The following is a 14,680-nucleotide window of genomic DNA, read 5'->3' on the forward strand; positions in this document are numbered from 1 at the left end:
GCGCTGGCTCTTCGGCTTTGAAATGGAGATGAGCACCGGCCCCTAGAGTCGAAAACGACTAGCATGCATGTGCGGGGGAACCTTTACCTTATAGAAAAACATTAGTCTTTCTTATACATTATGCTAAGCCACATTTTATTTAACCAGTTTACAGAATAAACCACCTGGTTAGCTTCATATAAATATAACCATGGCTTCCAAACCACAGTTGTGGGGTTCATGTAATATACCAAGCCAATATCGAACAAGCTACATTTTTGGCTCATTATGATATGTGAGACTAACCAGCATCTCTCCTCTTTGGAGAGCCCTCTTCTTTCCCTTACAGAGACTAGTAGGAATAAAAGCAAAAAAATCATCTCTCTGGACCTGGACATATCATGTAGGCCAGGAGTGTCCAACCTTGGCAACTTTCAAGACTACCAGTGTAATCCCAATTTCCACAAAAATTACTGAAAACACTAAGATTCATACAGTTGCTTTATATTAATGAATCATTAGCTTTTTTCCTGTTGAAGAAGGAAGCTATGTGTGAGACTAAGAATGAGAAACTCCGCAAGAACATGTCATGTTTGGTAGATAATAGCTCTCTGTGCTGCCAAGGGCAGTGTGCGCTTGGACTGATTCCCCTGTAGCTGAGAGTTGGGCAAAAGATGATTTAGGAACATGTTGAACTCAGCCAATTTTTCAAAATCTGGTTTTCATTCATGATCACAACATTCTTTCCTTGTTTATGCTATTCCCCTTCCCCTTTCCTATGTACAAACACACATCACTTACACTGATCTTAGTTCTGATCTGTACCTTAACTCCTAACTACAAGCTTGAACTTAAGGAACTGAATTAACTCAACCTTGACCAGCACAAATAAATGGTAAACACATGAACCATTGTGGCTTCCTAGTGCTTTGGTGATACTTGTGCTCATTCTGGAAGACACATATTTGTTTCATTCATGCGTTATATTGTTGAGTTAATGCACTTGAAATCTATCAGTGCACTTCCTTCAACAAATGGGTCACTCTCATAATGCCAAAGGAATCAAGATTTCATAGAGCAGCTATTTTTTTATTCCAGGATTCCCCATTCTAGAAACAGGCATGGGGGAATGAAAGAAAAACATTGTGTCTCTAATGAGCAGGGTTTTGATGGTAAAATGCATGTATCATTAGGTAAAATGAAGCAGCACTTTGAACAGCAGAGAATGGCATGCAGTGGACTCAGGCCACAATTCTACCTACACTTGTTAATCTGCCTAATCAGCAATTGCATTGTGCCTATACACAGTACCAGACGAGAACCTCAGAGCACTACTTTGTGAAAGGCATCCAGTTGCAGCACACAGAAAAAATGCTACCTTAAAGCAAATATCTATATAGAGAATTTGTATGGCTGCACAACTTGAACACTCTCTGGAACCCTTTAAACAAATCCCTGCAGAGCCCTGGGGATGTCGTTCCTGTATAAAATCTCAGTTTTTCAGAATGAAATATTGTTACTGAGGTTTTTTTTAAACTATGGTAAATATAATTTTACTGTGTGCACATTTAAGACAAAAATCTTGTTTTTTTAGAATATATGTGTCCTAATTCAAATTCTACATAGGAAGAAGGGAAATGCAGGAGCCACTAGAATTATTATAAGTTGGGTTTAATGTAGCTGCCTCTTCTCCAGTGTATTTGCTTATGGATTGCATATGCCTACCTCTAGCTATACAGAAGGGAATGAATCATCCCAATTAATACTTCCTTTGATAAATAAAAAAATCCTATCCGAGTTTTAGTCAATAAATCAGATGGTCATAGAAGATGACCAGCATTTTAAAATTCTCATCCTACTCATTCACAATAATATAGATATATTTACCCAGCTTAAGCCTTTCCCGGGCAAACTCCCATTTGCTGGCCTCGTAAGGAAGCCGTTCACATTGTTCGTCCAAAGGGACTTCTTCAGGATCCATTATGATTGACAAATAGTCTGTCTTTATTTCAGAAGAAGAAGGCTAGAAAAGAATGTTTAAATTCCATTGTCACTATAGGATGTAAAGCAATTCTGACAAAGTTGTTTGGATTCTGCTCAGAAAAATGGTAGATTAATTAGATATGATTACAGAAGCAACTCACATTACAGATGTACATTTTCTGTACATCTGTATATAATATTCTCGAGATTTTCCACTTTAATTTTGTGATGTAGATTTTCATTATGGCCACACTTTGTACCACTTTCTCTCACTTATGTATTGGATGCTTGATTTGTGCTTCTTTTTATTGTTAATATTAAATCCATATGAAAACATCCTCAGATAATAGCCATGCGATAGAGATTTGAGCCTGTATTTTCAAGCAAGGATATTTTGAGAAAATGATTAACCTTGACCCCTAAAAATAGATTTGGCTGACAGCCATTCACAAAACAAAATTCTGGCATATGCAACAGATAAGTTCAGCTGTCAATGTTTGTTTTAAAAAAAAGAGAGAGAGAGAGAGGGACCAAATGTGGTTTAAAAGTTGTGCAATGCTTAGATGCAATCTGCAAAACATTAATCAGTAACATTTTGTGCATGCATTTTTCAAATGTTCAAGAATTTGCATTTCCCTCTAGACGATCTTGTTTCCCATAATCATTGCTAAAAATAATTTAGAATCACTAGCCTCTAGGAAGGATTAAAACTGTAATCCTATACATACTTATTTCTGAAGAAGCCTCACTGATTTTGGAGAGATTTAGGCATGAGTATGTATCTATATAGATGATCAAGCTAATTATCCTCGACTCAGAGAAAAATGGAGAAATTCCAGCCTGTGCTCTTGATGGCACACTCAATTTGCAAGATACTTAAATGAAATATTCATATTCATTTATCCAATAATTGCTTTCTAAATTCAATTTTAGGACATTAATTAGCATATTTTTAAAATATAAAACTATTTGAGATAAAGGGTGATATGAACAGAAAATGTTTATAAAATGGGTACTTTTGCAGTCATGCTTGTCTTCACTCAGTTTAAAAGATATGAAGATACCATTTTTCTGCTATCAGATGGGAAATCTGATGAGTCCTGTGGATTCCATCTGTGATTCAGCAAGCAAGCTGAGGTCAAGTGCCACTGACCTCTCACATCTTGGTATGATTGAGATCCCAAAGATCAACCTAGGTATTCAGCGTGAAGCTCTTCTTCATTCTCTCTGGGATTACTATTTCATGTGTTGGATGTTTAATGAAAATCACATCTTTTGATTCCATGTAACCTGGCTGTCTCCCTCAGGTTAAATCAACCTTCTGTACCATTATGAGTCTAACCATGTTTCAAAATATGCATGCACAGATGGGGGCCTGCTTAATGCCCGAACAGCATTTTGTAAGCTCCAGGACTAGTGTTATATCTGCAGCAATCAGAAGTAACCAAAACGATCTGGGCAGATCTCAAGCCCAGATTATGTCATGTTTAACTTCGTCAATGAGACATCGTACAGTAGAATATTTCTGCAGCAAGTCTTGTGTTGGGAGAACGGGGGGGGGGGGAAAGCTCTATTTTAAAACAGCCAAAGATGAATGTAAGCTGCCTCCTTAGGAAACCTGGGGCTGAGATAAAGGCTATCTCAGGAGGATGTGTTCTCTAAAAAGGGGTGGTGAGTATCTTTATACTCTAATTAGAAGATGTGATGACTAGTGAGTCCTAAATCATGTATGTGATATGGGAACCTACTTGAGAAAATTTAAGCTGGTTAAGAGATGAGATATGGAAAGAAAAGACTGTGTGATATATTTTAAGGGATAGAGATAAGTTATCAGAATTGTTTGGTCTTGTGATAGAGGAATTTACGGTACTTCTTTATTTTCCCCCTCTTTTCCCTTTTCTATTTTTTTCCTATTTTTCTTTTTTTCCTCTTTTTTGTAATTTGCATTAGTTTTTACTTTTTAAATTGTAATTTTAATAAAATGATTTTTTTAAAAAAAGAATATGAGCAACCCTGCACCACGGTGTGTGTGTGTGTGGAATATCTAGACTCCACTCTGGAACCGTAAAAGAAAAGAGATCTGCACGGATGACTTATGGTGATCACAGTGGTGAATTCATTTGAGGAAGAAACAGGAGAATTTTGTGCTTTAAGCCAATAAAAAAGCACCCGCCCAGACAGGTACACATGCCCGCATGCCCCCCCCCAAATTTATGCTAAGAAAAGGGGGAGGGCACTGGAAAATACCAAAAATACCTATGCATGGGTTCCAAGTCTGAGAGAATGTAGGCATCTCAAAAGTTTTGTAAAATAAGACAAGAAGAAATGAATTTGTGCTTCAGATAAATAGAAAGTTGTAAAAATCAATTATGATAGGTTGACTAAACCTAACTTTACTTACAAGTACACCCAGTTTTTAGTGTATACTGGCCAATGGAGCATAGTCGTATATAAATCTGGGAGTCTCTGTCATGCATAGCCCTGAAATATACACTTCTGGCTAAAAGATACACTAAAGGAGGCATGTCCGTCCTGCGAGCCACATACAGCCCTGGGCAGCTAGTAATGCAGCCCCACAAGATCGTAAATATATTTAAAAAATAAAGGAAGCTTACTTACGTATTTACATTAACTATATTATATATTTTATATGCAACAATTTCTCTTCACTCAAGGCAGCCCAGACAAGCCAAAAGGCTGGACAACCATGCATTAAAGTAACCTCTAAGACAGAAGATTTTGACAGCTTTGAATTTACCCTTTTTAGCTTTCGTATGAAGAGTGTTAACAAGAGCCAGAAGAGTGTGGCTGTCAAACAGGTGCAGGTCAATGTTATTAGCTCCAGATTTGAGTGTTCAGATGTTCCTAAAAAGCAAGCAAGCAAACCAACAAGTTTATTGTAGATACCATTAGCTTCTATAAAAATAAATCCTGAGTTTAATATATATTGAAAGATACTTGTAGTACATAGCTATTTCCTTTTTAAGTGCCCTCAATTGAACCGGTACAAATGGCAACATATATAATCATTGACTGCAACACAGTTCTCTGAACTACTGGCTACCAGGTTACTATATATACCATACTGCTATACTATACTATATCATAGTATTACTATATTACTCTAGAACTGTACTATATTACTGTGCTATACTGCATACCGTATTATTTTAGGTGCAATTTAAGTATAATAATGCCAAGTTCTTATGACCATTCTGAACCAATTGTAGTTTCAAGATCTTCTTTAAGGATATTCTCAGATTAAAATGTTTGTCTTAATTTTAAGAGCTCCAAATGAGTTAGACTATTGGCTGCCTTCCACAGCGCAATCCCAAGAAAATATGTGTTTGGTTTAACTTTAGTGCTGTGCTGTCTGCTTCACTGGAATCGCTGTACTAAAAGCTCCTCGTTTGGCGTCCTGCCTCCTTTTCAGAGATGGATAAATAAGGTGACCAACTGAAGCAGCAGTATCCATGCTATAGGGTCAAAAAGTCAAGATGGTAGCTGTGATGATATGAACCAAAGCTTCATCTATTTTTTTATGTGCATCACAACTTATTAAAAATGAGTGTACTTAACCTCTTAAAAAGCCAATTCACAAGGCCATCACATTTTAATTCCTGTGAAAGTTCTCAGTCAAGAAACAGATGAACAGTTTGCCTACTCCACAGAGATTTGCTTCTAGCATAGGTAGAAGAAAAGGTGCAAGAAAATTGATTGTTATAAATAGTTTTGAATTTGATTTACCATAGTCATTTATCAAAGTCTTTAAAAATACATTCTTGCTGTGTTGCCTTGTCACCTAAAAATTCCTGGCTTATAATAAAGTCTATTCTCAGATAGAAATAATTTATTCATATTAATTTCCATTCTCAGAGATGTTCTCAGAGAATTCCCATAATCTATAGAATACTTTGGAAACTCTCATATTTTCTTGTTGGAGTTGTTAGTTAAGTATTCCATCTGCAAAAGGCCATGTATATAGTGCCAGTCATAAGTTCCTGGTCTAGAAGAAGTTATCTCTGCAAAATAATTTACATGTTTTGTAGAAAATAAATGTTGTGAAGACAAAAAGCTAATATGGATGCTAATAACCCTACATTCTTACATGGGTCCATTTCTGTCCATCCTCCCATTTGTTTTGGGTGGTTCTTAGCACCATCTTCAATTTTCAGAAATTTCAACAAATTAAATAGTCTTAATGGTCTTAATGCTGGATAAAGTGGAAAAGAGAAAGACCATATAAATGAAAAAAGTCTTAGTATGGATACTCTGGATTTTTTCTTTTTATATCTGGTCACATACAGTCTTCAACAAACCTTGCTCAAGGTCTACACAATTTACAGAATGATCTACCAGAAATTATCTTCCATTCTATTTCCTCAAATTAGTATCCTGTACATTTAGGATATACAAAATTTCCAGTCTGCTTGTAACTTTTGCATGTTCAAAAATTTCCCAGTATAGTAGGAGTACAATGAACTGTTCTGAATTGTCAAGTCAGGGCAACATCATGTGTATTTTGCTACTCAGTGGTTACTTGCTCACTTATTGCTATATTTATGTTAGCATTCTCCATCAGTAATAGATTTATTTATTTAATTTTAAAAAGATGGTTTTTATCCCACCTTTATAAGTAACTCAAAGCAGTAAACATATCTAATACTTCTTCCTTCTCTTCCTATTTTCCACACAACAACAACCCTGTGAGGTGAGTTGGGCTGAGAAAGAGTGACTGGCAGAAAGCCACTCAACTCGTAGGGCTAAAACTCACAGTCTCCTGGTTCCTAGGCCAGCACCTCAATCTCTACACCAGACTGATTCTGATCCCAGCTACATATTTCAAAAGCTATAATCCTTAAATAAGATGTTCTGCGTGATCATGGCCTGATCAGATTCTGCAGGATCAAGTGCCACAAGAACACATACAAATCACCATGAATGATTGAAGAGCTGGGAGAGAAAAGGGGAAAGAAAGAAAAAGTGGAATTTTAACTGAAGGAAAAAATAATTATAGCATAATTCTCTTCATATATCCCCAGTAAAATATTTATTGTACTTCTTCTGGTTGTATCCCAATAATATATGCAATTTCTGTAAAATGTCCTGCAACTCTGACGTTCTTTTCAAATGTCCTCTTCGTTTAGGATAGAACATATGCTGACCAAGCACTGAAACAGGCAGATCTGGAATATGATTTTCCAGGAATGTGTCTTGCTGTTCAGTCTTCCAATCCACTGTCATTCTTGGCAAAAGAAAGAGGGATGATTAATGTCTTCCTTGTGGGGTTCTTGACTAGCCCAGAGATCTATTTTAAGTTAATTTTTGAAGGGGCAGTCACATTCTTGGTTTCCTTCAACTGTTTTGTTTCTAAAGCAACATCTTCATAGTATTAATCAGATTCCTACTTATAATCATTTCTGGTATACTAGAGTTCTTTTCAGAGTGTGTGAAAAAAGTAGAAACTTGAATAAATGTTTATTACACCTAACACTAGCCTACAGTAATTCAGAGTCACTTGAAAATTAAATCTTAATCTGGGCCAAGCTTCTGTTCCAATTAACCCAATAATATAACATTTGGACTATAGCAACTCTTCAGAGTCTGAGACCATCAGATCTGGGATCTCTTAAAAGGCAGAACAAGAAAAGGCCAGAAGCTTTTATTGCTGTAGGTGTATGAAAAGTTCAGGTCCTTATGTAGGTCAGACTGAGAAAACTTTTCAGACTCTCCATCCAAGTCTTTCTGATTCCTGAAGTGGTTTGTGAATATAGGTAGGAACGTTTTTCAACTATGACCCGGTATGTCTGAATTGCCACCCCAATTGTAAGGCTTACTTGGACAAGAACCTGATGTCTTTTTTTGGTTTAAATTGTTTGATCTTTCATTGTATTATGTGCCCATCTTTAACCCAAAGTCTTTAATTTTATTTTAAGATATCTTTGCCATTGTGACTACTGTTTTTAGGATGTATTTCTGATTCACATCCTTTTCCTTAGTAGTTTTACAACTGGCATAGGTTATTCTCTTAGTTTTTAAATAGAACATGCAAAATGTAAATGTTTTCATGGAGAAAATGTGCGTTCCTGTAGATATATAGCCCCTAACAATCCTTTTCTCTCTACCACACTGAAAACACTCACAACTTAAAAAATACATATAGTGGGAACACAGTCATTCTTTCACATATTTATTTTTCAAGTTTTATATCACAGCTTTTCTTTGCAGAAATTAGGATAGTAAAGTTTGGTCCTTTGATGCTAGTACACTGAGTACACTCAGTACACTGAGAGACACAGATTTGCCCAAAGTTATATTTAGGAAGTTCCTAGAAAGAATTATTTAAACTCTTATTCTGGTTAAAAATCAACAGTCTAAGACAAAGAAAAAGTAGATAATACTGATACCAAAGCTAGATTGAGATGAACATAGTCAATTTCACATTTTTATGGGAATATCTCAAATGTGGATGGACTATCATTTTTATTTATTTATTTATTTATTTATTTATTTATTTATTTATTTATTTATTTATTTATTTATTTATTTATTTATTGGATAGATGTGTAAGCAGAACTCTGGACTCAAGATCTCATATTGGATTTTATATGCTGCACAGAATTTGGCTACGATGTAGGCAATCTGTAAACTTTAATACAATTATTATAAATTTAAAAAGAAATACTTAGTAGATAGGAATTTTTTTTTACAATCTGGCAGTAGAATATGATAGAATCCTTATGTATCGATCTTTACTCTAACCATCATTTATTCATAAATAATCTTTGTTATGTTCCAGCCTCCTGATTTTGTTCTTTTTCAATATTTTTTCTCCCTCCCTCCCTGCCTCCTTCCTTCCCTCCCTCCCTCCCTCCCTCCCTCCCTCCCTCCCATTTCTTTCTTTCTTTCTTTCTTTCTTTCTTTCTTTCTTTCTTTCTTTCTTTCTTTCTTTCTTTCTTTCTTTCTTTCCTTTTTTCTTCTCTTTCCCACTTGGATCCCATTCAATAATCCAAGCATGGCTGCATCACATTTTTTTTTGCAAAAGATTTTTAATATTGACAGTTTTATTTTTGACCCCTTTCTTAATGGTCCCTAACCTGAAAGAGACTAACAAGTTTATAAATAATTAATAGGTGGAGCATCACTTCCATGTGTTCCAATCCTATCCTCTAGAAATATTCCAAGATTAGGGCACTTAATTGTTGAAAGCAGTTGCTGAATCCTGCTCAGTCATCATCCTTTTTTTGATACAAAAATAGTAGTCAGTACTATTTTTTTAAGGAAATAAAAAGAACAGACGGTTTCCTTCCTCTCTGAATCACAAACTGTCAAACATGGGGACAATTCATTGATACGATCTCATTGAAGTTCCTGGTCTTATTCCTCCCTATAAAATATATGTACTGGCTTGGCAGTCACATAGATAGATAATTCATTAGCTTATAATATGCTTGTTTATATGACCTGATTAGACTCAAAACACAGGACTTCACTATACTTAAGTTACTGGAGCGACGAATAACTTCAAGAGTAGCAACATCAAGTTAGAAAGGAAATACTCATAGATTAGATAGATAGATGAGGGGGAGAGAGAGAGAGAGAGAGAGGGAGAGAGAGAGAGAGAGAGAAATGGTAAAGGTTTCCCCTTCCAGTCGGGTCTGACTCTAGGGCATGGTGCTTATCTATTTCTTGACCAAGGAAGCCAGCATGGTCTGAAGATATTTTCCATTGTCATGTGGCCAAAGGCACATGGAATGCTGTTATCTTCCATTGTGAGGTGCGTGTGTGTGTTTGTAGATAGAGATATATAAAATATTCCAACATTTGGGAAACTATTCAACTAATAATAAAACAAATCCAGAAAACAGTTTTCTTCCAAATTGTTAAAAAGCGGGAGCATAGTTCCTGCTGTCTAACTATCTCAAATGGACAGGATAAAATAATTATAAAGTTGTTGACATATCCTAGCACAATCAACCATTCAAACGTTCCCGCCTAATTTTTTTTTAAATTTTCTGATAAGATGGGATGGACATTTATTTATTTTTATGATGTCTAGAACCACCCATCTTCCAACAGTGATTCTGGACAGCGTGCAAATGTTAAAACTGTAGAATAAGCTATCTGGTTAAACAGTAACCCCTAAAACAATAAGCAATAATACCTAATTTCCTAGCCCAGACGCCTGGGGAAACCAACCTTTAAAAAAGGCTAACAGAGTCAGGTGTTCCCCATCACTGGGATCCACAAGATATGACTTTGGAGTCCAAGAAGTTGGCATGATTTGCTGGATGGGATTTGCAGCATGGCCTTCCTGATAGACCCAGTGTGGTATATAAAAATAAGGGTGGACAGACAATCCCACAAATAGTCTGGTCCTGTACCATGTGGGGTGGTAAACAACACCATGTATTGGACCTGTCAGACTACTCGGAAGCCACAATTCTCAAACAAAAGCATACAGATTACTAGTTTTAATGAATGAAAGAAAGAAGACAACAGAAAATAACTCTAGGATGAATCAAATAGGTCACTCAGTTTATACTCTGGAACAGGAAGTGAAGCAAGCAATGAGGCTAAATATACATACCCCTTCTATTCTGACTCTTGTTTGTTGGAATGCAACAAAACTTATTTTCAGGTCAATATAAACACATTCTGATTAAGTGTTTCCGTTAGCTGTCCTGTTGACCTAGTGCATTTCCTTTGCTAAAGCTTTATTCAACAGAAATAAAAGCAGCATGTCCTAGATAAGATGCTCCTTACCTGCTTTTCTATGAAGAACGAGATCTCCTGTATGGAAATCAGTTTGGAATTTCAGGAAAATCAAACAGCAAAAATCAAGCAATAAAAATCATGGTTTAAGGCTTTGTTACCTTGTATTGTAACATAGACCGAACTTTTCACCATTCCTTTCAGATTAGTGGCTATACATTGATAAGATCCAGCATCACTTTCTTGCACTCTTTCAATCAACAGACTCTGATTTCCTGGCCCCAATATTATACCTGCAAATTGGAAAAATTCAAAATGAGTAGGTCATAAACATAAAAAAAAATCCTATTATCATGGATGTTGGAGTTATAAACCAGTCTCGAAGTTGTGATATGCCCTGCAAAACAAAGACATTGTAATGTTTTCTTGTGATATGGAAGTAATTGATGTTATCACAGGCAATTATATGAGCTGGAAAGGACAATTGGGATTAATGTGGGCCCCTCTTTTCAAAACAAAAAGCGATGGGATTCCTTCCCTTTTTTCTACAAAGGAAATACATGGCTGACAAGTGTGAAGCTCTGAATCTAAAAGATGATCTTCCATGGAGGGTATTTCTGAACTAGAAAACAACCATCAGTCCATTTATGTGTGAGGACTTTGACATCATCCCTGCCAACAATTATTTCTATCCATTGAATATAATTTTAGAGAAATCAGCACAAATACATTTCCCAGGATGAGAAGCAGATGTCTCCTGATAAATGTTCTTGGATGCTTGAAATGTAAATATTATAGGTTTGACATAGGCTTGTCCTTAAGGTAATAATGGTACTCTATCCCTTGTACTGAGTTCTAATCAGGTTGAATTAGTTATTATCCCTTATCTCCGGTGCATGTCCAAGTGTGGGTCTTTACACAGTGAAGTATAAAACCAGATTGATCATAATGTTAAATATGCATGCAAATATTAATGCGAATCGTGTTCTTTGGTATAATTAATAATGAAATATGTGTATTCCATGAACAATAATGAAAGTAGTTGATGACTTTTGATGGCAGGTGGCTATTAAGTAGATTTTGGGCACCTGATTGAGAGTTATGAAAAATGGCATTGGGGAAAGACTTTAGCCAACAAAATTATTTGGAAGTGGATTCCAAGCATTTATTTAGAGTTTATGATTGATTTTTTTCTCCTCTAGGTATGTTTCTATGCAAAAACATGTTTAACAAACATGATTGAAGTGACAAAGGTTTTGCACTCTTTTCTTTCTTGGGCTATGTTCTAAGAACTTTACATTATATTGGAGCAAAGCCATGAATATTTATGTGAATATTCCAGCACAAGGATACAATTTAAGAAGGGTTCAAGTTAGTAAATACTTGAAATATATATTATGTTGGCATATTATCTCCCTCCATTTCCCTCTCCCTCTCCCTCTCTCACATACACACATCCAGGAAAACTAGAATCTGAAAAAAAAGACTAAGCTAAACTTTGAGTCAAGGATAGGCTAATGAAGAAGAGGTTTCTGAATTGATTTAGAAGCAGTTCCACTTGTAATCTATAGCTCAATATTGCAGGAAATGTTAGTTATACTATTTCATGTGAGGCAAAAAAAAATGCAAGGAGTCTTATGTAGAAACAGAAATCAATGGGTGCTGCACTCACCTGATTCTTGATGTATCTGTTTGTTGTTTTTATACCATGATACCTGGGGCTCTGGCACACCATGTACAGAACACTGCAGTTTAAGAGAGTGGCTGGTGTTGACCACCTGATCAGTGACATTCCGAAGGAGATATGGGGCTTCCTGAGCTACAAAACATATTAACAAATCAATTAGTACATTCCTAGTGCCATGGCATCATGTTCTTTTTATTCCAATTGCCTGTTCTACATTGTGGCTGTTTTCCAGTTTGCCTTCTACATGCTTATACAAGTATCTCAGATTTTTTGTAGAAAAGCACCATTCCCATATCAGTAGAAGAAAATGAGAAGTATAGAATGGGAATGCAAGTGTAATCAAACTGCATGCTCATGCTAGATTCAATATTTTTCCATGACCACATAATATATTCCACTGAAAGATACGATATTATCTCTAAATATTCATGCATAGGTTAGGATTGTATTTTTAGGATAGGATAGGATAGGATAGGATAGGATAGGATAGGATAGGATAGGATAGGATAGGATAGGATAGGATAGGATAGGATGCCTAAATGCATTTTCTTTCACTTTTAATCATTTATTAATAGGAATAAAAAGCACTAGACAAATGAGCATAGCTGTAAGATTTGGCAAGTGTTTTTACACCAATTTAACAGTAAATTCTCCAGAAAAAATAGAAGATTAATAATGGAAGTGAAAGAAATGCATAATAATAATCGGAAATGCAACACTATACTATTAATACTGTCAGTGCAATCATATTGCTAATTACTGTGTAACACATTTGTATGCCAAGTGAAGTGTGATGATCTTATAAAGGGTTGTGAATGATTTTTATAAGTTGTGGATTGTACAACTGATCCAATAATAATACTAAAATCAGCTTTACATGGAATAGCTAACACCCTGGGATGATACCTTTAACAGCATCAAACAATATCTGCCTATCTTGGGAAAGACTTGATAGGTGGATAAAAAAACCTATCATATGTTTCTATGCATGCATGTGGCATGTGGTTTCTATGTGTGCATGTGGCATATAATTCAAGTTTATATATATATATATATATATATATATATATATATATATATATATATATATGTAGATCTAGAGTCTCGGGTTTCTTCCCGCGTTTCTTTCGTCGCCAGAACTTTCTGAAGATGAAAGGAACGCGGGAAGAAACCCGAGACTCTAGATCTACACATACAGACACCCGCGAGAATCTACGAAAACAAATATATATATATATATATATATATATATATATATATATATATATATATATATATATATATATATATATGTATATATATATATATATGTATATATATATATATATATATATATATATATATATGTATATATATATATATACACACACATATATATATATATACACATATATATACCTTTATCAAATATAATACCTGATATATGCAGAATAACAATAACAGAATTGGAAGGACCATGGAGGTCTTCTAGTCCAACCCCCTGCTCAAGCAGGAAAACCATTTCAAACAGATGGCTGTCCGATGCTAATATAATCTCTATAGAGTTAAATTTGCTTCTTTGAATGAATTGTCATTGATCACCATATAGGATGTTTTAACCAGCAGCCACACTTAAATCAGGCATGTCAAACGCATGACATCACATGACATGACTTTTTCCCCATTGTCAGCAATGGGGTGATGCATCCGGCTTGCAGGCTGGCAGTTTGACATGCCTGCACTAAATGATTCAACATTTCAATTATCATGTAGTTTCAGGCAGCTTTGGATATTCTTGTTCTGACACAAAACCATAAAACTCGGAAACCCTATTCCTATTCTTCGTCTTTGTATGATCCTGCATACTCTTTGCATACAAGTAGATCATTTCTGAAAAATGCAACAGAAAAATAAAAAAATAAGAAATGCTCTGAAGTGTCATTTTGGCTACCTCTACAAATGCTCCTGTTACAAAACTTTCAAATAGAGTTTTTAGTGTAACAATGAAGAATGCTTGTTGGTAGACTAAAATGTTTCTCAGACTGTTGAGAATGTTGACAATGTTATGTTCCAATGTGATGGGATCAAGGTCAGTATCTGAGCTGTTCTTACAATGGATACTTCCTCTTTTTGTAGGAGATTCAGACTCCTACCAAGAGCCGATAGGTTATTCTGTCACTAATTACAGCAAACCAAGTATTTATGAGAATCATATCTGTATACTCTCTTAAAAGTTTTATTTACTACTTATTCACAAAAACGTTGAAAACATATATTAAACATGTGGCTTCTTAAAATGACCTCTGTTACTTGAACAAGATCTCTATTTCTCTACAG

At 35.3% G+C, this 14,680-nt stretch overlaps 1 protein-coding gene across 1 annotated transcript in view; it reads right to left on the reverse strand.

The window, feature by feature from the left end:
• Window positions 1-14,680, reverse strand: part of FLT1 (fms related receptor tyrosine kinase 1) — a gene marked incomplete at its 3' end in the record, with an annotated part of 112,017 nt that overhangs the window by 28,845 nt on the left and 68,492 nt on the right. Inside the window, exons 14-17 of the mRNA XM_083363101.1 lie at window positions 12,350-12,496; window positions 10,839-10,970; window positions 4,721-4,827; window positions 1,867-2,002 (exon numbers count right to left, since the gene is read on the reverse strand). Of these exons, the coding sequence (XP_083219227.1) occupies window positions 1,867-2,002; window positions 4,721-4,827; window positions 10,839-10,970; window positions 12,350-12,496 (522 nt within the window). The remainder of the gene's footprint in view (window positions 1-1,866; window positions 2,003-4,720; window positions 4,828-10,838; window positions 10,971-12,349; window positions 12,497-14,680) is intronic.

Source organism: Vipera ursinii (assembly GCF_947247035.1).
Source record: "Vipera ursinii genome assembly, chromosome: 4".
Taxonomy (NCBI): domain Eukaryota; kingdom Metazoa; phylum Chordata; class Lepidosauria; order Squamata; family Viperidae; genus Vipera; species Vipera ursinii.